Raw genomic sequence first — 27,588 nt, 5'->3', positions numbered from 1 at the left:
ATAGATGTTTCCACAATAACTGTGGAAGACTTCAATACATCACTCTTTCCTATAGATAGATCAACCAGGCAGAGGACCAATAAGGAAACTGAAAACCTAAACAATGTGATAAATGAATTTGACTTAACAGACATATATAGAGCATTACATCCCAGATCACCAGGATACACATTCTTCTCTAGTGCTCATGGAACTTTCTCCACAATAGATCATATGCTGGGCCATACAACAAGCCTCAATAAATTAAAAAAGATTGAAATTATTCAAAGCACATTCTCTGATCACAATGGAATACAATTAGAAGTCAGTAACCATCAGGGACTTAGAAATTCACAAATATCTGAAGGTTAAATGAGAGCACAACTTATCAAAACTTACGGGATGCAGCGAAGGCAGTATTGAGGGGGAAATTTGTAGCTCTAAATGCTACAAATTAAAAAGGAAGAAAGAGCTAAAATCAAAGAACTAATGAAACAACTGAAGAAGTTAGAAAAAACCCAATCATGGCACTAAACTCTGTCTCAGGGTCATTCTTTCTTGGACCATTTTCCCAGTATGAAGACTGTTCTTTCAATACGTGCTTTTACATTTTTTGTTTTAAATTTCAGGAATATTTTCCAGAATTATAGTTTCAATATTTGTTCTGGTCCAATTGCTCTGATTTCTCTCTCCAGGAAATCCTAATCTTGTAGGTAGCTCTTTTTCACCTGTCTTCTGAAGGTCTAACTTTCTCTCGAACACTTTTCATCTGTTTTTTAAAAAAAACTTAGTATTAAAAAAGAAAAAGCCTCCTCCTTTCTACTTTCTATTTCTCTCAAGGCGCCATCTGTCATGTCTATTCCTTCTTGTGTCCCTTTTAATTCAGTCATCCTTTCTGGAATTATCTTTTATTTTATTTTAAATTATTTTCTGAGCTTTTCAACTTTCTAATTTTCCTTTCCCCTAATCATCTAATTTCTGAGTTTTTCTTGTTCTGAATCATGCTTTTCTTTTAGGGTTTCTATCATTTTCTTAATTTCTTTTTGGCTCATTTTGAAACATCAGATTCTAGTTTTCATAAGTTTTCTGTACACATTCACTATCCATAGATGCCTGTTACAGTTTGCTAAAGCTGCTGGAATGCAATATACCAGAAATAGGTTGGCTTTTCCAATGGGGATTCATTAGGTTGCAAATTTCCCATTCTACGGCCATGAAAATGTCCCAATTAAGGCACCAAGAGGTAGATACCTTCTCTGCAGACAGGCTGGTGGCATCCGGGGTTCCCCTGCCACATGGAAGGCACATGGTGATGTCTGCTGGCTCTTCTCTCCTGGGTTCTGGTCTCAAAATGACTCTCAGTTTCTGTGGGTCCTCCTTGCTTTTCCTGGGGCATTTTCTTTCTTAGCTTCTCTCTACTATCTCCATAATGTCTCTGCCTTTTATCCTCTCATGGAGGAATACAGCAAGGGGATTAAGATCCACCTTTAATAGGTGGGGGTCACATCTCCATGGAAACAACCCAATCAAAAGGTCCCACTCACAATAGTCTGACCCCACAGGGATGGATTAAAGAACATAGGCTTTTCTGAGGTACCTAACAGATCCAAACCCATACACTCTACCCTCTGGACCCCCAAAAGACGGGTTCTTTCCATATGCAAAATACATTCATTCCATCGCAACATCACAAAACCCTTAAATTATTTTAGCACAATATTAAGTACTAAGTCCTATCAAAATCAGTTACAGGCGTGTTCTGTCTCAAGGCTAAATTCTCCTCTAGCTGTAGACTGTGAAACCTAGAACAAGTTATCTGCTTCCAACATACAAAGGAGGGACAGGCATAAGATGAACATTCCCAATGCCATAGGGAAAAATTAGAAGGAAAACAGGAGTCATGAGTCCCAAACAATTCTGAAACCCCACAGGGCAAATTCCATTAGATTTCAACATCTGAGAGTCATCTGTGGAATGACGTTTTGTCCTCTGGGCCTGATGAAGCATCTCCCCCACCCTTCCAAGTACTTGTGCAGTGGCCATGCTCTCCCCAAAAATTGGGGTGAGGGTTCCACCTTCACCAAGCATTGGGATGGTGGCCAGGCTCTCCACAAATGCCGGGACATAGGCTCCACCCTCTCCAAGCACTGGGGTGGCCCCAGTCTTCCTGCACAATGGGGTGGAAGGCGAGTCCTCCCCAAGTGCCAGGGCAGACTTCCCCTTTCCACACACATGGCTGGGCCCGCTCCCTTGGCCTGAGAAGATGTCTTCAGTCCAGACTTCAGCTTCCATGGTCCTGCCCTCAGAGAGAGTTTTTCCTTCAATCTGTCCCTTTTCTGTCCTCTTTAGTCCAGGCTGGCAGTGGTTCTGTTCATACAGATCTCATACACACAAAAAAACTTGTTGCTTTGCATGTAGCATGCAGGGATCAAAGTCACCAGACAATAAGACTTTCCATACATCCTTTCTGGATAACTCCATCTCCAAGCCTGACTCATCCTGACATGGCTGGCTGGTTCCAGGTTTCATTAAATCCCACATGGGACACTAGCCCCTGGGTTTGCACTTTCTGAAAGCCTAGAATCTTCCAAACCATCATTTTTTTCTGGTTTCTTTGTAACCAAGGTTTCAGTTCTCAGGCTATCCCTTTCCTCTTGCATTCTACTATAAGCTGCAAAAAGAAGTCAGGCTGCATTTTCCACATTTAATTTGGACATTTCTTCTGCTAAGTATCCCAACTCATTGTTTTCAAAGTCTCCCTTCCATCTAACACCAGGGCTCAATTTTGACAAAATCTCAACCTGTTTAAAACAAGGATCACCTTCCTTCCAGTTTGCAATAACACATTCATCATTTCTGTCTAAGGCCTCAATAGATGTATCTTGAGAGTCCATATTTCAACCAACAGTTTCCTCAAAGCAATCTAGGCCTTTTCTATCAAGCTCCTCACAACTCCTCCTGAATCTTCCCCTTACCTATTTATAAAGGCGTTCCAGCATTTTTGGTATTTGAAAATCACAGTACCCCACTTCTCTGATACCAAAATCATAGCACCCCACTTCTCTGGTACCAAAATCTCTGGTTTTGGTTTGCTAAAGAACATAGGCTTTTCTGGGGTACATAAGAGATCCAAACCATCACACTGCCCTACCCATATAGTACAACCACTAGCCACATTTGACTATTGATTGACATTTGAACTAATTAAAGTGAAGAAAAACTAAAATTCAGTTTCTCTGTTTCACTAGCCACACTGTAGTGCCCATAGCCACCTGTGGCTGCTGGCTCCCACGTGGACAGTGCAGAAAGTTCTATTGGACAATGAATCACGGTTCTCCTCTTTGCTCTCTTTTTTTTCTTATAATTTTGGGTGGTGCTCAAGTGCAATCCTTTTTTGCAGCTCATTTTTACATGGAGTGGCTTTTCCTGTGCTCTCAGGGGGCAGAAGTGGGCCAGGAAGGTTTGCTGATCTCGAGTCTGGGTGCTTCTCCTACTGTGGTTTCTCAAAGAGACAGGAAATAGGGCTTTGTCTTGGAAAGGGGCCTTGGTTGCTTGTTTTGGGATCCTCTGGGCTCAGCCCCAGCCCCTTCCACCCTGTCACATCTTGGGGCCCCTGGCAACCATGGCACATGGAGGCCTGTTCTAGTTTGCTAATGCTGCTGTGATGCAAAACACCAGAGATGGATTGGCTTCTATAAAAGGGGGTTTATTTAGTTACACAGTTACAGTCTTAAGGCCATAAAGTGTCCAAGGTAACACATCAGCAATCGGGTATCTTCACTGGAGGATGGCCAATGGTGTCCGGAAAACCTCTGTTAGCTGGGAAGGCACATAGCTGGCGTCTGCTCCAAAGTTCTGGTTTCAAAATGGCTTTCTCCCAGGATGTTCCTCTCCAGGCTGCAGTTCCTCAAAAATGTCACTCTTAGTTGCACTTGGGATATTTGTCCTCTCTCAGCTTCTCTGGAGCAAGAGTCAGCTTTCAACAGCCATCTTCAAACTGTCTCTCATCTGCAGCTCCTGTGCTTTCTTCCAAGTGTCCCTCTTGGCTGTAGTAGCTTGCTCCTTCTGTCTGATCTTATATAGTGCCCCAGTAATTTAATTCAGACCCACCCAATGGGCGGGCCAACACCTCCATGGAAATTATCCAATCAGAGTCATCACCCACAGCTGGGTGGGGTGCATCTCCACAGACACACTCAAAGAATTGCAATCTAATTAACACTGATAGGTCCACCCACACAAGTTTACATCAAAGATAATGGTGTTTGGGGGGACATAATACATTCAAACCGGCACAAGGCCCCCCACCCACCCACCCAGCTTCTCTGCTGCTCCTGGGGCTGCCTGCGAAGCCCCCTAGCACCCACTCCCCACCATGAGGCTTCTCGGGGCTGGGGGCTGGTGCAGGCCCTCGGCCCACTGCTGCTCCCAGCCAGTTTCTGATCCCACACAGGGCTGGGGGCTCTTGGCGGGGGGTGTCCTTGCCCACTCCCTCATCATCTGGGGCTCGTGGGACTCCTTGTTTTGCCATAGATGTTGTCTGTTTGTTTGTTTTTTCTTTTTTGTGTGCTCTTTCTTTTCCTTAGTTATTCTGTTTATAGGTGAGGATTTGGGGAGATTCAAAACCATGGTGACCAAAGTCCCCCCTCGCTGAACCTCTGCAGACATTCTGGGTCCTTCCCATCAGCTTTCCTTCTTTGCCGGAGTGAGCTGCAGGTGTTCTCTGTTCCCTGAGGGCGAGAGGGGTGGCAGCACCCCTCCAGCCTGGTCGCACCCTTGAGTCCTCCAGGGACAAGGGTCCTGACCTGAGCAGTGTGACCCCAGATGCCCCATCCAGGCATTGAGGGGTTGCCCTTCCCAGCAGCCGATGGAAATGGGGGACCCCAGCTCTGCCATGCCCCTGGGTCTTGGTCCCCATCCTTCAAATGGGGGTGAAGCCCCCGAACTTGCCCTCCTTCAGGCGGCCGTGAGAACACCTGAGGGGCAGAGGGGGCGGTGGGGCTGCGGCTCTTACTCAGGACCCCGCCTTCAGCCCCACTCGGGAAATGTGGATGCATAGAGGGCCCCCGGTCCCTGCTGAAGGGCCCATGGGCCTGCTCTGGGCATCCACTTGGGCCCCGCCTCGGTGACCTGAGCCCACCTTCACCAGGAAGACGTGGTGCCCACGTGAGGCAGTTCCAGGCATTGGGGTCCCTGGCCCCCTCCCGGTTCTATGTGCAGCCCCCCTCCCAGCAGCCCCTTCCCTCCACACCCCTCAGCTGTGCCATCCTCTGGACTCTCTTAGGTGCCAGCGAACCTGACCTCTGCCTCCAGCCTGCCTCTGCGACGGCCCCCGATGCCCCCTGGCGCCCGCCTCTGCCCGGACTCTGCAAGTGTGCCTGCCCCCCACCGGCTCCCACCTCTGCCCCCATCCATGCCGCTCTGTCCCTAGTCCCGTCGCCCTCTTCTGTCTGATCCCAGGCAGCTGACCCCCGAGGCCTGGCCTGGCCCTGGCCACCAGCCCCGCTGCCCCACACGCCCAGTAGCCTCCGCTGGCCCCACCCCAAGTCTTCCGCTCCCTCTTTGCCTGCCCACCCAGCCCCAGTCTCACAGGACGTGTTTCCCCAGCACCGTCTCCTCCAGCCAGCCCGCCAAGCGTGCCCTGCTGCCTCATCTCCCCGACTCCAGCCCCCTCACCCACCAGGCACCTGGGCCCAGGAGGACACAGACTCCTGCCACCGCTGCCCCTCTGCCAGCCCGGCCTCCCTCGGTACCCTCCTCAGCTTCTTTTAAGCCCCAACTCTGCAGACCCCCAGGTCCCCTAGACTGCCCCTCTGCCCCCACCAGCTCCCTGGATGACACCGGCCAACAGCTCATGCTCCTGTCTTTCTTCCCCAAAATGAGGCCTCAGAGCCCCTGGGCTGAGTGATGCTGGCTCTGAAGGGCTGCGGTGTCGGGGAAGGGGAAGGTGTGGGGGCAGCTATCACCCTGAAAAGTGGGAAACTGAGGCTCAGAGGGTGGGGGTCTTGGCAAGGTCACAGAGCAGGTGGACCCAGAGCCTGGATTAGAACCCAGGCTGGCAGTGGCCGGTCCCCAACCTCCCTCCCCGAGGGGACGGAAAGCGGGGCTGCTGAGGAGGGGGACCCTGCCTGTCCCAACGGGGTGCGCTTGGGGGCAGGTCCCTGGCCTGGGTGGAGCCTGGTCCTGGAGCCACACTGCTGCTGGCGGCCACCAGGTGGCGCACCGGTCCCAGGCGGGCAGCAGAGCAGGGCCAGGCTCCTGGGAACTGGAATCTTCTCTCCAGGCCCCAAGCTGCGGGAAACACCCTCTCCGGAGGGATGGAACTGGGAAAAGCCCCTCAACTTGCAGTGACCTTGCTTCCTCCACTCGAAGATGCTCATTTGTTCCCATTTTAACATTTCTGCTATGCTGATGTGACTTAGAAAGTGCAGGCATCCAATGCAGTGGTATTTTCATTTCCCCCAAAAAGTTGCTATTAAGTCGATGGTGTGTCTTGCACCTGATGGCATTTTAAAGTCAAGGAACTAAGTACAGTGCATTTCTCGGTGTCATTTGGTCGCTAGTTAAGCCGTCGTTTTGTTGTGCCCACTGGGTGCCGGGCAGCCCCGGGTACTGGGGTTCAGACACGTGCTGACTCAGCCCCCTGGAGGGGCAGGGGCCATCTTTTCTCCAGCAGATCCCCTAATCAGAGGCCTGGCCTGCCCTTGGCCCCCCATGGCTGCTTATATGCTGCGTGTGTATGTGGGGAGGGGGATTGAATCCCGCCCCCCACAAATGCATTCTCCCGTTCTAACCCCCGTCCGGCGGGTGTGGGTGTGACCCCATTTACAGGCAGGACCTTTGAGGACGCTGTTGTTAGCTAAGCTGAGGCCAAACTGGACTAGGGTGACTTCATCCAATAGGGCTCAAGTCCCTGTGAGCAGAGGAAACGGGATGCGGAGGGAGAAGCCAGAGGTCAGTGCACATCCGGGGGGCCCCGAGGGCCAGGGGCGGAGGCCGGCCGGGGCGCTGCAGCCGGGATGAAGGCCCTGCCCGCCCCGCCGCGTCCGCCTCCCAGACGCGAGATGACAGCCCCGCGGTCTAAGCCGACGTCGTGTGCTGTTTGCCACGGCAGCCCCAGCAAGCTGGACAGTGTGTTCGTTTCCTCTTGCGGCTGTGGCTAGTTGCCGGGATCATGCCCCATCTCAAGGCCCTTAACTTAACCCCACCTGTAAAGTCCCTTTTTCATTCGCAGGTTCCGGGGGTTGGGGCCCTGGCCTCTTGGCGCGTCCGTTGTGGTGTTCTGTCCACCCCAGTGTGGCATGAGGTGCTGAGTGCGAGAGAGGAGCTGGGAGTGTTGAGTGGGGTTCTCAGGGTGGCTCCGGGAGAAGGTGGCCCCCGAGCAAAGACTTGAAGTGGGGGTGGGGGCCGTGCCCATATCCGAGAGCAGAGCCGCGGGCAGAGGGGACAGCGGGGCAAAGCTCGGAGGAGAGCGGCTGGGTGTTCCAGAATCGGTGGGGGCCAGGGGGTGATGAGGCATCGAGGTGTCCATGGGACAGGAGGTCCGAGAAGCCAGGGGGCGGCCACCAGCAGGGCCAGGGGCTGTGGTGGGGACTGTGCAGAGCAGAGGCGGGTCCCTCCAGCGTCTGTCTGTGTGTCTGTCTGTGTGGTGGGTAAGGGTGGTGGTGGGTAAGGGTGGCAGCAGGGAGCCGCTGGTCAGGAGATGACAGCAGCAATGACCTGGAATCCAGTGCTGGGAGACTTTTAGGGAGCAGCAGAGATGAGCAAGGAGGACGCCTGAGGCCCAGGGGCATGAGGGGTCCTGGGGGCCCAAACAGCCCCCTCTGCAGAGCGCAGCCGGGAAGCTCCGAGCCGGGGTGGGGGGAGTTGCGGGAGAGAAGGCTGGGGAGGTGGTGAGGGGGGCTCTGGGAGGGAGCCCTGGGGGCTCCAGAGGGCCTGGGGTGGGGTGGGGGGCAAAGGGGGAGGGGCAGCGGTGGAGGGTGGCCTGGGTCTTGAGGTGGGTGACTCAGGGCTCTCCCTTTGCCCCGGCCATGGGGGCAGGCAGCCTGGGGAGGGGGTCTCGGCATGTGCAGGGCCGGCTTCTTGACCACTGGGGTCCTGACCCCCGCTGGGGGCTCTGAGCTCCTTCCCCAGTGTTTGCTCTTTTGCAGTGACCACCGTGGCTGGCGGCCCGTCTCGCTGCTGTCCTGCCTCCAGCCTTGGCCGGGTCTCAGTCCACCTGGACGGGCTCTGTCAGTGACCCTGCTAGAAGTTCTCGGCCGGCCGCCATGTTCAGGGCTGATCTGCCCTCCTGCGCCGCAGCTGGGCGTGTCTCCTTGGGGCATTTGAAGCCCCCAGGGGCTCTTGTCCCCAGTGTCACTTTGTCATTGCCCCTGTCTCCCAGGCTGGTGAGGGGCGAGGGTGCCATGGGTCCACGGGGCAGCCCTGGTCAGGCCTCACTCTAGTTGCAGGATGCTGGTCCAGGCACATGATCTCTCGGGACTCAGTTTCCCCTCTGTGAAATGGGCACACCAGTGGGCCCAGTACCTCCTTCCCAGGTCAGGCGGGGGCAGAGCTGAGCCCCACAAACAGCCCTGTGACTGCGGGGGACCCACATCTCCCTGGGAAGTGGGTTCAGCTAAGTGGGTTTGACAAAGGTGTGGGGACCCCTTTGACTGGCGTTGGAGACCCCGGCTCAGGGGGAGAGGCTTGGGAGGTGTCTGCTCATCTACATGGCTGGAGCTGAGTCCCCCAGAAGTCCCCAGACCTTCCCCATCCCTGCATCTCCCCCCACCCTCCCGAATGCTGGGTTCTGCAGGGGGTCCGGGACAGGCAACCACATACCAGGAGTTTGGGCTCCCCCTGGCCTGGCCATGGCCACACTCCCTGACCTTTGAGCAGCCCCTCCTGGGCCCTCACCTGCTCTGAGTGGGGATTGGGAAGGGCTTTATTCCACAAATCCCTGTCACTTGTCATATTCCAAGGCTGCAGGAAGGGCTCTGCCAAAGCCGCTCCACCCCTCCCACCTGCTTGCACCCTGGGACTCTCCCATCTCCACTTTCTGGAAGCGTCCTGGAGCCTAGGCTTTTACTACCTAAAGCACCAATCAGATCCTGTTGTACCTGCTCTAAATCCTGCCATGGTTCCCTACTGCTCTTGGGACCAAGCCTGAGCTCTGTGGGTTCTCCTTCCTGGCTGGGTCCCCACCTTTCCCAGCCTAAGAGGATAACTTGCATTTCCGTGAACAAGTGGGGCTCTCTCCCCCCAGCCTTAGCATGTGCCATTCCCTCTGCCTGGAATGCCCTTCCTGCTGCCTTGCCCTACTTTACTCCTGGCCTCTGCTCTAGCATCACCTCCTCCAGGAAGCCCTTCAGGTGTCTTCCTCAGGCTCCTGTCCTGCTCTGCGTTTCCCTCTGTCTCAGGACTGACCGCCCTGTGACGTCATGGCCTGCCTCCTTCCCTGTCTCTCCCATGGAGTCCTGGGGCTCTCCTTTACCGCCCACATCCCCAGCTGAGGGCCTGGCACAGAGGCAAGGGCAGGACATGTTTGGCTTAGGGCTCACTCAGCCCCATCTGCCCCCAAAGCTGAGGTTCTACTGGGTCCTGGCAGCCTGCCCTGCATGCTTACTTAATCCTCCCAAGTGCCAGGAAGGGGGTGACATGGGGGTAGAGTGCTTGCAGACCCCCCCCCCCCCAGTGCAAGGGGAGGACGAGCCGGAGGCTTCTGAGTGTTTAAACATTTCCTCACCTCCTGGAACTTTCAGCATCCCCGAGAGGGGCCCTGGGAGCCCACCTTCCCAGGCAGGTGTGATGCCCAGGTCTGCTGCTGGGCAGGGATGGGGACATAGCCAAAGGGATCACGGCCTGACCTCTGGGGCAGACTTTCCAGAGGGGACACCTGTCCTAGCCCCTACCGGCTTTGCTTGGACCCATCTGGTGACAGGAGCTCTCTTTCTAGAAGTACCGATGCCCACTGCCCTGCCCCATGCCCGGCGCTGGAACAGGCATGGGAGGGGTGTGGACTTTGGGCCCCACAGACTGACATCCCAGCTGAGAGCCCAGGGCGTGTCACGTGCCATCAGTGCACTCAGCGCTCTCATCTGCAAGAAGCGAAGTAAAGGGGCTCACCCAGCGGGGCCGTGGGGGTGCAGGAGCACTGGCAGGCTGGGAGACGCTGGGCTGGCCCCAGGAAGTGTGGGGATCAGCAGTCCTTGGAGGCTCCCTCTTTCAAAAACTCCATCCCTCCAGAGGTGTTGGGGGTGGGGGCTTCTCAGACTTCCAGGGTACCCCAGGACCACCCGGGGCCCCTGATCCTTGCAGAGTCCAGGCTAACCTGCTTATGGGGTCCCCGCTCGCCTGGCTTTCTGGGCAGGCTGCACTGGGGCCACCGGGGAAGGAGCAGATCCCCTAAAAAGACATGCTGAACCCCTAAGCCCCAGTACCTGTGAACGCCACCTGGCTGGAAATGGGGCATCGCAGATGGAGTAAGATGAGGTTCCTGGATTGGGGTGGGCTTTCAACCCAATGACCGTGCCTTACAAGGAAAGACACTGACGTGACACCCGGGGAGATGGCAGGGATTGGGGTGAAGCTGCCACCAGCCTGAGATCGTGGTCCCCAGAAACTAGAAGAGCCCAGGAAGCCCCTCCCCATCGAGTGCCAGAGGGGCCCAGCCCTCCTACACCTTGGCTTCAGGGAGAGAATAAATTCCCGATGTCTGCAGCCCCAGCTTGTGGTGCGTTGCTGTGGAAACCTCAGGAAGGTGACACGAGGAGGGAGGCAGGTGACGGCTGAGGAGAGACCAAGGAAGCATGTGCGTCCCACCTGGGCCCGGAGAGGACAGGCTGGGCTGCCGGAGGGAGACTCAGGGGCTGTGCCAGCCGAGGCTGGGGCGAGGGGCTGGGGCCCTGCATGGTCTGAGGGGCGGGTCTGTGGTCCCCGGGGCACCCCGGTCTCCGGATGCTGCCGTTCTCTGGCCAGAGCTCAGAGGGGTCACATGGTAATTCTGAGTTGGGTGACAGGGACTCCGACTCCCAGCCTGGGGGCTCTTCCCCCAAACCTCGTGGCCACTGCTTGCGTCCTTCCAGCTCCTCTGTCCCAGCCCCCGGCCCCACCCCTTCTCCCCTAATCGTTATGAAAATAGAAATCGCCACCTCTTACCACCGGGCTGCTCCGTGACAGGTGCTGCCAGCTCCTGGGGTGCGGTGAGCTGGGACAGGACCTGGCTCGGAGCCGTTCTGTCCCTGCTTGGTGACGCCGGGCACATGACTGACCCCGCTGTGCCTCGGCGTCCTCTGGAACAGGGATCGAGGACTCTGCAACCAAATGCCGAGGTCAGTTCCCGGAGCACCTGGTGGGGACTGGGCGCAGGCACGGAGGAGGGAGCCCCGGAGTCCCATGGCGACTCCAGTGTGGTGGGTGGGCCAACGAACAGGCAGGTGCAAAGCTCAGTGACGGACGTGTGGGGTGCTCAGTCCCCTCTTGCTCCCCCCATCACCTCCTTGTCCTGACATCAGGGCTTTCTGGTGGGTACCGCCTGGAGGTGGGGAGGGGTGGGCTGGTGGAGCAGATACACTCAGGGGTAATCTGGGTCTTTCCAGCTAGGTTGGGAGAGACCACATGAACACAATCCACAACAGGGCCACAGTGCAAATGAGGGTGGCGGCAGGGGTCGGGGCCTGGGGTCATTTCTGACTAGGCTGCTCTCGGGGGGCTCTGTGGAGCTGGTGGCCTTGGAGCTGAGCCTGGCAGGCGGGGAGCAGGAATGTTTCTCCCTGTGAAGGGTGGAGCCGGAACAAGGACCTGGGGGCAGGAAAGTTGGGCTTGTGGTTAAGATAAACACCAGTCCTGTTTCCCTGAAGGACAAAGAGATAAGGCTGGAGTTTTGGAATTCTTTCCAGGGGGGCAGGAGGGTGGAGGAACCAGTGAGGTCCGTGGCTAGGCCTGGTCCTGGGTGGGGCGTGGGCGCAAGTGTGACTCAGACACTGTCCCTGCCCCAAGGACCTCTCATCCAGGGAAGAGACAGTCCTGCAGACAGCTAGCTGTTGCCCCCCAAGCTGCCTGCCCAAGGCCAGGGCCAGTGGAGCCCCCACGGCTGCACAGCCCTTGTGGACATGTTAGCTCCTCTAGTCTCCAGTCAGTCGGCGCCCCACCCTGCAAGCAGGAAGCGGAGCCTCCGCGAGGCACACCTCTTGCCAGGACGCTCAGCTGAATGTTTGTCCTGGCCCAGGGCCATCAGGGCTGCCTCCTGAGGCAGGGAATGCTGGGGGAAGACAAAAGAGGGACCCTGAATTTTGCCCCAGGGAGATTCAGGGGCACTTGAATTGGGGCCCTTGAGGAATGAATAGGAGTTTTCCAGACAAGGGGAGAGTGCGGAGGGCCAGGAGAGTGAAGAAGAGAGGTCTTTGTGGGGTGGTGGGGGGTGGTAGGAGGTGAGGGGGTGGGGTGGGGGAGTGGGCAGCTCAGCTCCTGGTGCCCTGGGTTGGAGGCACCTGTAGGCCTCCCCAGGACTGTGGATAAGCAGGTGTGGGTGGAGGGGGGGAGGGGCTGGAGGCACATCTGGATGACATCAGGGCAGGCAGTAATGTCCCGGAAAGGCGCTGGGGAAGGGAGCCAGAGAAGGCTGGGAAAAGAAAGCCTGTGGGCCTTGTGTATTTATTCCTCCCCGCCCCCAGCAGCCATCCTCCTGGGACAGACCTGGGCGGGGAGTTGACTGGGAGCCCCTCCCAACCAGGCTAAGGGCCTGTTTCCTCTGAGCCTTAAGGGCTTTCTCACTACCTTCACTACCTGGCCAGCTGTGCACGGACCCTGAGCTAGGCAGCTCCTGGCCCTGGGGCTGAGGAAGGGCTGGGTTTCTCCTGGAGGGTCCCACACCCCAGAGCAGGTGGGCTGAGAGCTGTCCCCTCCACTGACCTGCCCCACATGTGGAGCCTGGGGTGGTAGCTGTTGAAGGACAAAGGTGAGATTTTGAGAAAGGGGTGGGGCTGAGTGACAGGGCGCCGGGGATGGGGACGAGGCCAGCCGCTGCAGGCGCTGGGCGCCCAGAGGGGGTTTGCACCCTCCTCCCCGCGCGTCCCGTGCAGGCTCCAGGTCCTGTCCCCCGTGTGGGGCCGAGCCCTGGGCCCCTGGCAGCAAGGCCACTGACCGGTCTCCACCCGACAGGTGGTCCCCGCGAGGCTCCCGAGGGGCTGTCGGGCCCCGGGCACGCCGCGGGACGGGTGACAGCGGCATGCGCGCTCGTGCGTGGCTGTGTCCGGGGCGTCCGCCGCGACCCACGCGCGAAACCGCGAGGCGGCGGCTGCGGGTGGCGGGCGGCCGTGCGGGGGAGCCGCCGCGCGTGCGCGTGGGCGCGGGTGGCCGGGGACCCACGTGGGCCACCCAAACAAAGGCGGCGCCGCGGGACCGAGCTCGCGCGAGCACGACGCCTCTCCGCCCCCCCGCGCGCACCCGCTGCCCCGGCCTGGGCCGCGCGCTCCCGCGCCAGCAGTGCGGGCGCGTGCCCCGCGGGTCCCGGAGCGCGGGGCGCCGGGAGGGGGCGGAGAGGCGGCCCCTTTAAGGCGCGGCGGGGCGGGGCGCGGGGCGGGGCGGCGGCTGCGCAGCGGGGGGAGGGGGCGGGGGCGCGCGGCGGGGGCGCGCAGACTCCGCGCAGCGGGACGGGAGCGCGCGACCGGGCGCCGTCGCCGCCGCCTCCGCGCTCGTGGCCGGACCGCGGGGCCGCGTCCTCCCGGCTTCCCGGCGCCGCTGCGCTCCGGGCGGGCGGCAGGTGCAGCGCGGCCGGGCCGGGAGGGCCGCGGCGGGTGGATGAGAGTTGGCCCCGACCTCCACGCAGGGTAAGCGGGGGCGGCGGGCGCGCGGACACCCCCCCCGCTCCCCCGCGCCCGCCAGCCCCGGCCCGGGAACCCGCGTCCGCCGGGGGAGGGCCCCGCGCTCACGGCCCCCGGCTCCGGCCCGTGGCAGCGGCGAGGTCCCGGGGCGCCGGCCTCCCCCGGCTCGGGTGCTTCGGGGGCCGCTGCTGGGGCGGGGTCGCCGGGGTGAGGCGGGGGCTGCGGACCGGCCGCGGAAGGGAGACAGGTCGGAGCTCGGGCGCGACGATTGTCGACCTCCCGTCCCGCTCCGTGGCGGGAGACGGGAGGAGGAAGGAGCCCCCGGCCCCTGGGGTCTCAGGGACGACCCCACCGAAAAGTTGCGGGAGCTGGTCCCTGTCCCTGCGCGCTCCACCGTCTCCTCTCGCCTTGTTCGGTCCGTTGAGTTGTGGGGCTCCCCGGGCCCGAGGACGCCTTGTCTGGAACCCAGGTGGGGGGCCCGGAGGAGGTGGGATGTGGTGAAGGCCCCTGACCTGTGGCCCCACCTTCCCGAGCAGGCCCTGCACCCCGACAGCAGCGGGGGAAGGGGGAGAACAAGGCCGGGTGTGGGAGGAGCTGCAGCCCCCCAGGGTCGCCCCGCCCCAGCGGGACCCCTGATAAGCCAAGTCCCTCTCGGGGCTGTTGTCCACCTGCATTTCCAGGGTTGGGATTGGTTTCCTTCTTGCCTTCCTTGGCAAGTTGGCGAGGAAATTCAGGATTCTGATCCTGCCTGCATACACCAAAATTAGGGCCCTGCCCCTGACAGGAGGAGGATCTGGGGGCCACACAGGCTGTGTTTGGTTAAAGTAGGGTGCAGTGGTTGGGGGTGGGGAGTTAGGGTCTTGCCTCCATCCCTCACCTGCTCCATGACCTTAGGAAAGGCGTTGAGCCTCCTGTGCCTCGGTTTCCTCACCCGTAAACAGGGAGGGTGCTGATGAGACAGTCAAGGAGAAGGTGCAGGCAGAGGGCCCACCAGCCAGGCATGCCCAGCGCCAGGGAACACACTGGCCGGGGGCAGTGGTGCCTGGCGCTCCCTTTGCCAGGCTCAGGGAGGGGCTTGTGTTTCCCTGACTTTGTCCCATCTGCAGCCCAGGCCCCTTTGGGGACACGCAGCCCGGCCAGGTGAGTGTACCAGTGGTGACCCTAGGACAGAACCTGCCCTTGGTAAAGGAGTTCGGTGTAGGGTGTTGCTACCCACATCCCACAGTTGTTGGCTGTGACACCTGGATCTGGAGCCCTGTGCAGCCTGCTCGGGCTTCCTGCCGTCTTGCCCGGGAAGGGACCCCGGCTGGCTCGGCCTTGCTCCTGGCTTGGCTGTGATGCGCTCCAGCCTTTGACTTATGCTGGTGGTTAGAGTGCCACTTCTGCAGCGCTGTGTGACCTCGAGGCAGGGACCTCGAATCCTACCACCCCCGACAGTGCTGGGCTGTTTGGGGGCACCTGGGCCTGGTGACCCACGGTGGGGATCCTGGGCCTCTCTGGGGTCGTCAGCCCCTCCCCTGCCCTGGTCTGCAGAGCGTGGCTGTTCAGGGACGAGGGGCCAGGTGGGGCCTGCTCCAGGGATGGCTGGGTCCCTTCGCCCACGGAGAGCTGCTTCCTGGAACCTTGTGGCTTGTTTCCATGTGGCCCTGGGCACCTGCTTGTTCCATCTCTTACTGAGGGGGCCGCGGGGACGTGCAGGAAGAGCTGTGCCCTCCCCCGCCTTCCCTCCGGTCTGCAAGTCCAGCCCCTAGTGGGTGCTGGGAGAGCCTCGGCGCTGCCTCCCACGGCTCCCGTCCCTCCTGCCTCACCCTCCCTGCCCCCAACCAGAAAATGAGAGCGGAGAGTCAGACTGTGTTTCCTGAATCACCGTTTTTTATTGTAGAATAGAATAGAATAGGAGAGTGGTTCCCTGCACAATGGAAACAAGCATTATTAGATTCTAGTGATTCAGTGTAGCTGGGGAGGCCGGAGCTTGAGCTGATCTTCTATCTTTGTAAAGAGAGTAGTGTGTGGACGTGTGAGGATGCTCCCGTGTCACAGAATGTTGCGGAAACGCCAGCCCCACGCCCAGCCCCTGTCTTGATGTAGTGGAGGTAATTTGAGGAACCCACGGGCTCCCCTGAGCTCCCCATGGTGTGATCCGTGTTAGTGGTTGTGCCATTGGGTGCTCCCAGTCACCCTGGGGACCCAGTGGGCCCCTCTCCTCCCTGAGGAACCCCTCACTGAGGCCCCTTCCAGCTTGACTGCCCCCCAGCTTGGATGTGTCCCTTCGGAATCTGGATCTGCCTCACCTTTCTGGAGGAAGGGGACTGCTGACCTGGAGTGGCTCCTACCAGGTTGTCATTTCTGGGACCGCCCCTCCTCGGGAGCGGGGCAGGTTTGCCCTCATGTGGGCTGCGTGGCTCGCCTGCCCCTGGGCTCCCCTCTCTGGGGTTTGGCCCTCTGTGTGGGTCAGGATGGGGGACTCCTGCAGGGTGGTGACTTAATGAATGTGTCCAGAGCACCCACTGGGGACAGCCTCCTGAGTGAGAGGTGTGTGCTTGCTGGGAAGGGGGTCCCAGACCCCGGGGTGGCTGTGTGGCCTGGGGCTGATGACCCCCCCTGAGCTTCTGCCTCCTTCCCTGCAGGATGGGGCTGTTAAGAGTAAAGTAGACCATTTTGTCCCAAGCTGGGTTTGTCCTCGTGAGCCAGCGGTGGGCTGTGTAGCCAAATATCCCTGCGCTTAAAGAACTTAGACATGAATCAGGTGAAATAAGACGTGGGGCATGAAAGGGAGCCTTGGACAGAGTACAGATGAGCTCGGGGAAGCAGCTTCTGTTTGCTCAGCCCAGAGGATGGGCGGCTGTCAGGAGTGGCTGCCCGGAAGCTGTGCAGTGTGAGTTTGACCACTCAGATAGCCATTTGGGGACCTTTGGCTGGGGGAACCTGGGAGCTGGCTTGGGGGCTTTCTGGGCCTCTGGCTTGGGGCTCTTTCCTCTGGCTTTTCAGTGGCGTGGCCCATGGCCCCTGGTGAGTGTCATTAGGCCAGAAGACACAGCCTCTTCCTCTCGGGCAGAGTCTTGAAAACAGCATTCAGGTAAAGGGGATAAAGTTCAATTTCTGAGCAGCTGTGTACAAGTGTTTCTCTTCCCCCCGGGCCAGCTGGTGGATGGGAGGGGCCTGGGTCTCTGCAGAACCGTGGGGATTTAGGGGGGGTTGAGACCCTGTGCAGCCCCGGGTGGGCAGCAGCTGCCTCAGTGCGTCTGCCCAGAGCCTGCATCTGCCTCATGCGGAAATGTGATCGGTTCACCTGAGAACTTCAAGTCTGGCTGCTCTGTGTTCTGTTACAGACAGAGATGGAGTGGAAAGTGAGGGTCTCCCTAAGGAGAGAAAGCGAGTTCCTTTTGGTTTTGGCATCTACAGGTGTCTGGGGTGGGAGGGGCTGGGGGGGCCTCGCAGCAGGTAACGCACACCGATGACAGTCGCTGTCTAAGGGCATCTGTCCTGATTGTTTGGTGTTTGAATTATAACCACAGGGTTGGTAGAAATTACTCAGTAGAGGTGTTGCACTGACTTACATGCATGTCTTGCATCGTCCTCACAACACGCACCTTCACCCCCATTCCATGGAGGGGGAAACCGAGGCACAGAGCAGTGAGGCAGCCTCCTGTTTAAGTAGCCAAGCTGGGATGTGGCTGCAAAGACTGTGTGATCATAACCACCGCAGACTCCTTGCCTCCTTAGAGTCCTTTTGTAAATTTCAGTGATGTTTCTGGGAGTTTGTGAAAGGCACGTAAGAAATAAATTTATTAGTAGCAAAGGTCTCTCTTTGCTACTAAAGAGCAAAGATAACAGAGGGCGATGGCCTCACTTTCTCTGGGCCTGACAACGCTCTAAGCGTTTCCTACCGTTATTTTCACCGCACCTGGAGACAGGTGCTGTCATTAGTCCACCTCGCAGGTGGGGGAAGCCGAGGCACAGAGGAGGTAGGGGATCTGGTGAGCGGCAGAGCTGAATTTGGAGCCCAGCGCTGTGGCGGGGGGGATTACGTGGGGGGAACGCCTGTTCCTGCCACTGTGTGTCCCTGGGCCTTGGTCTGTCACCTGTGAGCGAGGGGCTTGGCTTAGAACACAGAGGCCAGAGGTCTGAGAGCTGCTGCGGGTCCTCCGTGGCCACGGCTGCACTGCCTCCCAGGAGAGGGTGCCGGGTGGGTGGGCCGCCGGGTGGAGAGCCCCGGCTGTGGCTTCCCCGAGGCGGAGGGTGGTGGGGAGCAGGGTGGGGCTTGCCCACCACTCGGCTGGTGGTGGTGGCGGCCGTGCATTGCCTGGGACTGAGGGCCTCCGGGCTCTCCTCTGGGCTTGGACTGGGAACCTGTGGGAGGAAGACACCAACGTGGGGGCCGGGTCGCTCGGACCCTGTAAAGCACCATACTCAGTGCGTTGTTACTGGTCCCTTGGGAATGAACGGGAGGGAGGGAGGCTCCATCCAGGGCCCCTTTTTGCCACTGAGTGCAAGTAAAGCGGTAGAGAGAGAAACCACCTGCCCCTGGTGACATTGGGGGGCCTCGCAGTGGCAGTTACAGGGTCTCGGGGGATTGCAGGGAGGTGGGGTCTGCCCATAATCACAGTTGTTTCTGGTCAGTCCCCCTGGGCATGGGCTCGGGGCTGTCTGTGGATGGACATGTGGGCAGGGAGGCAGGAGCCCCTCCCCAGGCCCTGCCAGCATGGAGCACAGGTGTGTGTGTGGCTCCCCGGATCCCACCTGTGCCCCTTGGTGGCCCTCTTGGGAGGGAGGCCCAGCCCCCTGCTCCAGCCCCTGATCTCCCCCTCTTGGTGGTGCCTTCAGGGCTGTTCCTGGCTCGGCAGACCCCTGAGGGTGGGGCCTCCTCCAAGCACCCTGAGTAGAGACCCTCGCATCCCCCTGCCCCCTACCCTGCTCCTCCGTGGCCCTTGTCACCTGCTCGTTGCTGAGTCTGTGCTTTCCCTCCGGAGGTAGCCCCGTGCAGCAGGGCCGTCCCGTCTTCCCGCCCAGCCCTGTGTCCCCCGGACTGCAGCAGGAGCCCCTGTGCCTCTGGGAAGCGTGTGAGAGCGCTGCCCGCCCTGGGTCAGGGGAGTTGGGTCCTGGAGGGGCTTTGGGCCTGGAGGGGCTTTGCACAGGCAGCAGCGTGGTGTCTCCCTCGGCCTCGGTGGCTCCCTCTGGAGCTTGGGCTGCAGGGCCCAGTCATCTGGTGCAGCCTGAGGTCCTGGCACCCAGGCTTGGGCGTGCCCAGCCACTGAGCTGCGTGGGAAGTGGGCGAGGCTGGGGATGGGAGAAGATGGTTTTTTTTACACAGCCATATTGAGATATAATTCCCAAGTCCTCCATTCCACCCAAGTAAAGCTTATTGTTTGTCGGACATCCCCAGGCTTCTGCAACCATCACAACAATGTAATTTTAAAACATTTTTGTTGCCTGAAAAGGATACCCCATCTCCATTAGCAGTCACGCCCCATTCTCTCCTCTGCCAGCCCCGGCAACCACTAGTCTCCTTTCTGTGCCTGTGGGTTTGCCTATTTATGGACATTATGGAATCACGTAATGTGGCTGTTTGAGGCTGGCCTCTTTCACTTGGCGTGAATGTGTTCGAGGATCTTCTGGGCTGTGTTGTGTAGCGATGGGGTTTTCTCGGTGCCTCTTGTGAAGGGTGGCACCCCTTTCCTGGCTCCAAGTGGTCCCAGGCCACCCTTCTAAGGAAGCTTGGTCCCCCTTGCCTCACCAGAGCCCGAGAGCCTGAGGGCACAGCAGCCTCTTCTTGCATGTGGCTTCTTGCTGACAAAACTGCACCACTCCTGCAGGGTTTCTAGTCTCATTTTCAGGTTTCCAGGACGTTGTTGTCATTGGCTTACTTATCATTTGTATGAGCTGCACATGTGTCACCTCCTCCAGGAAGCCTTCCTGGCCTTGGCTTTGCCACTGCCAGGATTAGTGCCTCAGTGCCCCAGTGCCCCGGGGACTGATCACCCTGGATGTAGTAGCCTCTTTACCCGCCTGTCCTCTGAGCTGCTCGAGGGCAGGGGTCCTGCTCGAGGGCAGGGGTCCTGCTTTCCATCTGGTCCCTGGAGTCGTCGGGGACAGTTACCGGCAAGTGGGGGGGGGGTTGAGCAGCTGCACGCGGGCGTGGGGTCTTGCCACATGGGCCTTGTGGACACGCTTCTGACTGCCCAGAGTTTGTCCCCTAACCCAGCACTTCTTTTCCCCGATTATCCTTCCGCTCTTGTTTGTATCCTTGTTGGCTGTGTCCTTCTGAGACATCAAGGGCAGGGCCGGGTCGGCTGTGGGTCTGACGTGTCGTGTGGCCCAGGCACAGCTGGCAAGAGAACCTGCAGCCCAGGCCTGGGCACCGGGCAGTGATCTGCTGCCGCTGCTGTTTAAAATGGACTTTATTTTTTAGAACAGCTTTAGATTTACAGAAAAATCAAGCATGGAGCTTGGCATGTTCTGTGGTGTCTCCCTGTATAAAGCCCCTTCCTGTTCCCCCTGTTATTAAAGTCTTATGTTAATATGATTCATTTGTTACAATATTGATACACTGTTGCTAACTAAAGCCCAGGCTTTACTCAGCTCTCCTTACTTTTCCCCAGCGTCCTCTCTCTGCCCGGGATCCCGCCCAGGAGCCCACCTTGTATTTAGTAGCCACCTTTCCTTGGGCTCCTCCTGGCTGTGACGGTTTCTCTTGCTTTCCTTGTTTGTGACGACCTGACGGTTTTGGGCCGGATGTCATGGAGGCTCCTCTATCGGAATTTGCCTGTTTAGACAGCTGGAATTCCTCAGCTGGAATTTGGATGTTTTCCTTGAGATTAGTCGGGGGTTATGCATCCTCAGGAGAAAACCCCGGAGGGAAAGGGTCATGGTCATCCCGTCACACCAGGAGCATATTTTATCCACATGACCCATCGCTGCTGGTGACCCTGATCTCCTGGCTGAGGTGTGTTTGAGGGGTTCCCACTGGGAAGTCACCCTTCTCCCCCTTCCCGGCCGTCCTCCGTGGAGGGAGGTCCCTGTGTGCAGGCCTCACTTCAGGCTTGGCGGGAGAACATCCTGTAATTTATTTGGAATTATTCTGCATGGGAGATTTCCCTCGTTTCTCCCACTTGTTAATTTATTCAATCAGTTACTTATATCAGGGTGGATATTTATTTTATACTTTGGGTTACAGCCCAACACTTTTGTTGCTTGAATTGTTCCAGCTGTTGCGCTCTTCCAGTTGGTTCCTTTGTCCCTTTGAAAGACCTCCATCAGCGTGTACTTTATCTTCTGGCACTAGAAGATGTCCCAGGCTCATCTCATGTATTTCCTGCTCCAGTCCTGGGATTGCCGTTTCTCCAAGGAGCCCTGGCCCCTTCTGTTGCAGAACGTTCTTAGAAACCAAGGTCCGGGAGCTTGGGTGTGCGTGGCTGCTGGGTGGTGATGCTTCCGGGCCCTGCCAGCTCCCGGAGCAAGGGGGTAAGGTGTGGTGCCAACCTGTGGATCGAACCATAGCTTTCCGTGTACGTGTGTGTAGCCACCTGTGTGGTGGTTAAACACAAGCGCTATCCGATGTCTCCAACTCTAATCTGTTTCATACGACCCCCGATTATCCCCACCTGTCAGTGTCCGCCCAGCAGTGGGACTCCTGGCCCCGCAGAGCCGGGACAGTGTAGCTCACCTGCACCGCCGAGGAGACCACTTCTCGAGTGGAGGACGGTGCGGGCTGTGGGCAGTTCCTTTGCCTTCAGTCTCGTGTCACAGGCCGAGCAGGGCCCGAGGCCGGGGCTCCGTGACCCGCGGGAGGAAGAGGAGGGAGCCGCGTGGGGGCCGGGACCTCCCTGCGGAGACCTGCGGGGGCCTCTGAGATTTGAAAGTGGAGCTGCCTTTGAGCTGTCCCTGGAGGTCTGGCCTCGCAGGCCTGGGGAGAAGGGCTGCCGGCAGGAGCCCTTGGGCTCGGGCGTCACTCAGACTCCGATGGTGTCTTTTCCCTCCCTCTGAACTTGCTGCCCAGCCAGAGGCAGGCTTTGAAAGAGAAGATCCCTCTGACGTGGCACACAGTGCAGCCAGGCTGCGCTTGGACTTTGTTCCTTTCCAGCAAGTGTCGTTCATTCAAGGAATGCCTTCCGAGTGCCCGCGTGGCTGCAGCACAGTGAGAAAACAGAGGCCTGGGGGAATAACTGAGCTTTGCTGCTTGGGCACTGCATCTCGCTTCCATTATATGCATGGGCATAGCGTGTCCACCATGCCATCCCGTGCGGTGGGCTGGGTGTGGCTCCTCCACCTCGCCGTCCCACAGAGTGGGTGTAGCACGTCCACCTCAATGTCCCATGCGGTGGGCTGGGTGTAGTGTGTCCACCTCACCGTGCAGCAGGTGTAGCACATCCACTTGGCTGTCCCATGCAGCAGGTGTAGTGCGTCCATTCGCCATCACACATGGTGAGTGTGGTGCATTTACCTGGCTGTCCTGGCATTTGCAGGTGCTCCACCAGCAGGGCCTGTTGGCAGGTGCAGGGCTGCAGTCAGAGGCGTCTGGGCAGGGCTCTCTTAGCCAGCAAATCCGCAGGTGGGAGGGTCAGCAAGGGCTCTCTCTCGAAAGGCAAGCGAGAGGGCACAAGAGCCCGGGTCTGTGGGGCACAGGGGGTCAGCCTGGGGGAGCGTGGGGAGGGGCAGCCCGCAGGCTGAGGCTGCTGTGCCCTCCCCCCCTGGGTCAGCTCGTTGAAGGCCAGCTCCTTTCCTAACCTTTCCGCGTGTCCTCCCCTGCTCGGAATTTCCTCTGCAGACCCAGCAGCATGGGCCGAGACCAGGCTGCCGCCCTGCATGGCCCTGCCCCACCTGGAGCCGTTTGCTGAGCCTGCTTGCCTGGGGCCTTGCTGGGCCACACACTCCCTTCCTGCTCCCTGGGTTGAGACCGGGCCTTCTCGGCTGCGTGCAGAGGCCGCCGCGGCCTGCAGACGCTCCTCTCCCTTCTTGCACAGCCCTGGGGGTGGCGCTCCGGTGGCGTCTGTGGGCAGGGTGCCTGCCCTGCTGCAGTAGCATGTGGGGTGAGCATTGCCGCCCTTCTGGCCTGCAGTGGGGGTGCTGAGGCGCCTCAGCGGAGGCCCAAAAGATCTGGCAGAGATAACGAACACACATCAGTATTGACGTGAGATGCACGGAGGTTGGCACTTAAAACCCTGAAGCAGCTTGAACTCACCAACAAGAAGACAAACAACACATTTAAAAGATGGGCAAAAGACTTGAATAGACATTTCTCCAGAGAGGAATGGCCAAAAAGCCTGTGAAAAGATATGCAACATCATTAGCTATTAGGGAAATGCAAGTCAAAACCACAGTGAGACACCATTTCACACCCATTAGAATGGCTGCTATTAAAAAAAAAAAAGAGGAAAATTACAAGCACTGGAGAGGAGGTGGGGAAATCGGATCTCTCATTCATTGCTGGCGGGAATGTAAAATGGTGCAGCCACTGTGGAAGACAGTTTGATGGTTCCTTGAAGAGTTAGGTATAGAATTACCGCATGGCCTGGCAATCCCACGTCTAGGTATATACCCAAAAGTCTTGAAAGCAGGGACTAGGATAGATATTTGCACACAGATGTTCACAGCAGCATTATTCACAATAGCCAAAAGTTAGAAACAAGTGTCCATCAACTGATGAATGGATAGACAAAATGTGGTCTATCTATATAATGGAATATTATTCAGCTGTAAAAAGTAATGAAGTCCTGATACAAGTGTCAGCACAGATGAACCTCAGAGACATCAGGCTGAGTGAAATAAGCCAGAGGCAAAAGGACAGTTATTATATGATTGCACTGATAAGAAATAATTAAAATAAGCAAACTCATAGAGTCAGAATCTGGAGTATGGGTTACCAGGGGCTGGGGTGGTAGTAGGGAATGGGGAGTTAAGGCTTAAAATGATTCTTCTGAGTGATTGTAAAGTTTAGATATGGGTGGTGGTGATGGTAGCACAACATTATGAGTGTAATTAACAGCACAGAATTGTATATGTGAATGTGGTTAAAAGGGAAATTTTAGGTTGTGTATATTACTAGGATAAACATAAAGAAACAGCATAGGATAGTACAACACAAACAGCAAACCTTATGTAAACAACAGACTACAGTTAATATTACACTTCTAAAAATGTTCTTTCATGAATTGTAACAAATGTGCCCCATTAATGCCAAGTGTTAATAATAGGGCGTTATATGGGATTTGTGTATTTTATGTGTGATTTTTCTATAAATCTACAATTTCTCTAATAAAAAAAAATTCATAGAGAACCAATCAAAAAACCACACACACAGAGAAACCCTTAATGTCACAAAACCTGGAATCCTACTCTTGGAAGAACCAGGCTTTGGGTAGCTGCCCACCGACTGCTGCAGAATCACCCACAGAAGGTCACAGACGATCGTTACTCGTTCCGTGCCCAGTGGCTCTTGTTTTCGGTGGAATCCTAGCACAGTGGGTTAGGCCCAGTGGCCCGTTGAGCACATCCCTGTGGACAGAGCTGGCACTGTGGGGAAGGGGTGAAGGGTGAGCTTGTGTTGCCCGCCACGGCCGGGCACGTGACCCAGGTGTGCAGACTGCTTTATGATAGCTTCATCTGGGAAGCGAAATCGAGGTTTAAGTGTGGGTAGTGGCAGGAGAGCGGGGGCTGCTGCCGGCTCTGGCTGAGGCTGTGCTGTGAGCTCCTTCGGAGCCTCTGGACATGTCCCGTGGGGTCCTGGGCCGGCTTCAGGGCCCGGCTGTTGTGTGCAGCCTCTGGTTTTTGCAGCACTTTCTTGTTCCACCCAGAGGGGATGGTCAGGGTCCTGCTCATGGGTCTGACCCCTGAGTGCAGCGGAGGACGTGTGCCGTCCCCTGCAGTGTGCAGCCCGGTGGCCAGGGAGGGGACGGGGCATGGGTGCCGGCGTGGCCTGATGGATGGAGGTGATCTGCAGACGTGTGCCACAGGGCTCTGCCCCAGCCTGTCCCGAAGAGACGAGCAGAGAGCCTCATGCTGAGCAGATCCTGACCGGTTAGAAAAGGTGGCGTTCCGTTCCACAGCTGCTGCTGTGGCATGCAGAGGGGTGTGAATCGTTTCTGAAGTGTTCCATCCGAAATGCTAGCGTGGCGGCATCAAAGGGTGCGTGGTGGGGGAGCCTCTGAAGAACTAATGTGCGGCCATTACTGGTACCCAGCACCCCGCTTGCCACCCAGCAGGGCTGAGACGTGGGACTGAGCTGCTGCCGAGCCCGAGGTGCAGAGGGAGTGAAATATGAGTCCACTGGCAGAGAGCACCCGGAACTGCGGGGCCTCCGGGTGGCCGGTGCGGGAGATGGGCTCCAACTCCTGCCTGCTGCCAGAACGGGAGCACGGCTGAGCGCTGGGGTGCCGGGGGGGCAGCGCATCCTCGTGACTGCCCAGCACCCCACTGCCGCTCGGCTGGGTGGTAGAGCTGAGGTCAGCGCTGGCACGTCCCCAGCGGTGCGCGCGTGGCCGGGCGGCCTCAGGGGCGTCGGGAAGTGTGCCCGCCCTGGCGAGGAGCAGCTGGTTCTGGGAGTTCCCCGGGCATCCTGGGATGGACACGGGTCTTGCGGCCGTTACAGAGGCAGGGAAAGCGGGTGCTTGGGCCCTCGCTGGCTGTTTCCCGAGTCTTACCGGGCCCCGCGCCTGCTCTTTAGAGGATTTTAGCACCTGCCACGTTGGGAGTGTGGCAGATCTTAATGTCCCCCAGGGAGAGGCCTTAGCCGCCTCTGGATCTAAGTCTGAGCCCTATTGGGGTGCCGACACCTGGGCTGGAGCGGCCAGGCGGCCCCCACACTGCTCAGGTCGGGGTGGCTGGTGACTGGGCGGCCCGTGACCGTGACCTTGCCGGGGTGAGCGCACCTGCCTCTAGCTGCCCGGCCGCTCCTCCGTCCTGGAGGCCGGGTGCCTGCAGGGGGGGCGCACTGCTCCGAGCAGGGCCGAGGCGACCTCTCGGGCCCCCCGCCCTGAAGTCCAGTGTTTGGGGTAACCGGCCCCCTTGTTCCAGGGTCCCTGATTCCCGTCCCCCCACAGCTGGATGGCCTTAAACTCCTGGCAGCTGGCACCCTTACGCAGGGGCTTTGCTGCTCGGCCGAGTGGGTGGGACCCCCTCAGTGGGGTTGCTACTTTGTGCCTGTTATCTCTTTTCATTCCCACAAGGGCCTCCCTGGAGAGCTGGTGAAACTGGCTCAGAGAGGGGCAGACTCTTCCCCAAGGCTGCACAGCTAGTGAGTGAGCTGTGGGGCTGGGTGATTCAGAAGCCCCCGGGCACCTTGCCCCTCTCAGCCTGGGTGGCAGGGACGTGGCTGAGCCGTGGCAGTCCATGGAGCCTCAACCGAGGAGGCGGAGCCCATGCCCTTCCTGTCCTCCCTTCTCTTCCCCAGTCCACACCAGCCCACAGGGTGGTCTCCTGGCCCCAGGTTTCTCCCGCGGCAGGAGGGGCTGAGCCGATGTCTGGCCAGCGATGTGCTGGGCGGCGGGCAGCTCTGACGGGTACACGTGGCCGGCTGCCCGGCCGTGGCTTCACTCGGGAGCTGGGAGAGGCCTCTCCATTGGCCATCTCTGCGTCCTCCCTGCAGTCTGTCCTCCTCAGACTGCAGGAAACCCCACCTCTTGGCAGAGTTCCGAGCAAGGTGCTGGGACCATCCGGGGGCTCTGCTAACCCTGCTGGCTGGGGACGCCTTCTGGTGTGCACGTGATAGTCCTGGTGCTGCCTCTGCACACACCTGACCTTGTGGTGACTGCTCTCGCTTGCTGGCTTGGATGCAGGAGGGGAGACCCTGGGTTTGGTGTCGGCAGGAGCATTGCTGCAGCCGCTACCCCATACCTGGAATCGTGAGTCTGCCCGAGGGCCGTGGTCTGGCGAGCAAGGGACAGTCCGCTGGGCCTGTCTGAGCAGCACTGTGACCAGAGGGCAGCTCTGAGACCACTGAGGTGTCTCGTTTGGAGGAAAGCTGGAGAGGCAGAGCCCTGGGATGGGAGCCGGTGCTGGCCAGAGTGTTGCTGATCCCTGCAGGCCACGCCCGTCCTTCTTGCCCAGTGACGGGGTCCGCACGTGATTGTGGAACCCCTCAACCCCAATTCTGTGACCAGAGATGTGAAACAAGTTAATGTTGCAGCTCCGTCAGAGAGTGGGCTGCTGGTTTGGACCCGGGATTTACCGCAGCTCACATGGGCAGTGCTGACGGTCGTTCGCGTGTCCCTGGTTACTCCTTCTTCAGCAAGTTCTGAGCCCCTGCCCTCCCTGCCCCTAACAGCTCCCCGTGGCCCAGGAGGGTCGGGAAGGGACATTGGGGGCCACCAACAGGGCCAGCCCACGCAGAGGCCTGGTGCAGCTTTCGTGCTCTCCCCTAACTGCAGGCTCCACTGGGGCAGGCCGGTCTCACACCTCCCTGTGGCCCCCGCACCTGGGAGGGCTTGGTGCACACACGGGGGCATTGCAGCAGGCTGGGGCAGAGCTCCTGGGGCCTCTCAGCCCCAGTCCAAACGCTGTCCCCCGAGGCCCGGCTTGGACATGCTGCCAGGGCCAGTCGGGGGCACCGCGGGCAGGGGGCACCATGGGCAGGGGTGCAGAATTGCCGAGTGTGCTCGCCAGGTCCACGGGGCCCGGCACCAGCCTCGTCACTCTCCACCAACCCCCAAAGTCAACTTAACTGGCAAATTGGTGTCATCATTTTACAGCAGGCAAGTGTTCATGTGTGTGTGTGTGTGTGCAGAGTCGTCTGACTGTGTGGTTAGTAACAGGTGAGTGTTGGCCCTGAGTGGTAACGCGACGCTGGTGAAGCCGAGATCGGCTGTCCGTGGCG

At 58.5% G+C, this 27,588-nt stretch overlaps 1 protein-coding gene across 2 annotated transcripts in view; it reads left to right on the top strand.

Moving 5' to 3' along the window:
* Positions 1–12,798: 12,798 nt before the first annotated feature.
* Positions 12,799–27,588, top strand: part of GRAMD4 (GRAM domain containing 4) — a 100,384-nt gene continuing 85,594 nt past the window's right edge. The window contains exon 1 of one of the 2 annotated variants that reach the window (XM_037845080.1): positions 12,799–12,916. Coding sequence is in view for 1 of the 2 variants with exons in the window: in XM_037845079.1 (XP_037701007.1) it covers positions 13,759–13,787 (29 nt within the window). In the remaining variant the exon portion in view is untranslated. Of the gene's footprint in view, positions 12,917–13,640; positions 13,788–27,588 lie in introns of those variants that run through there. The other variant, XM_037845079.1, reaches the window with a different exon arrangement.

Source organism: Choloepus didactylus, chromosome 8 (genome assembly GCF_015220235.1).
Source record: "Choloepus didactylus isolate mChoDid1 chromosome 8, mChoDid1.pri, whole genome shotgun sequence".
NCBI lineage: Eukaryota > Metazoa > Chordata > Mammalia > Pilosa > Megalonychidae > Choloepus > Choloepus didactylus.
Note: the sequence above shows the minus strand (reverse complement) of the source record. Positions and strands in the feature narration are given on the sequence as shown.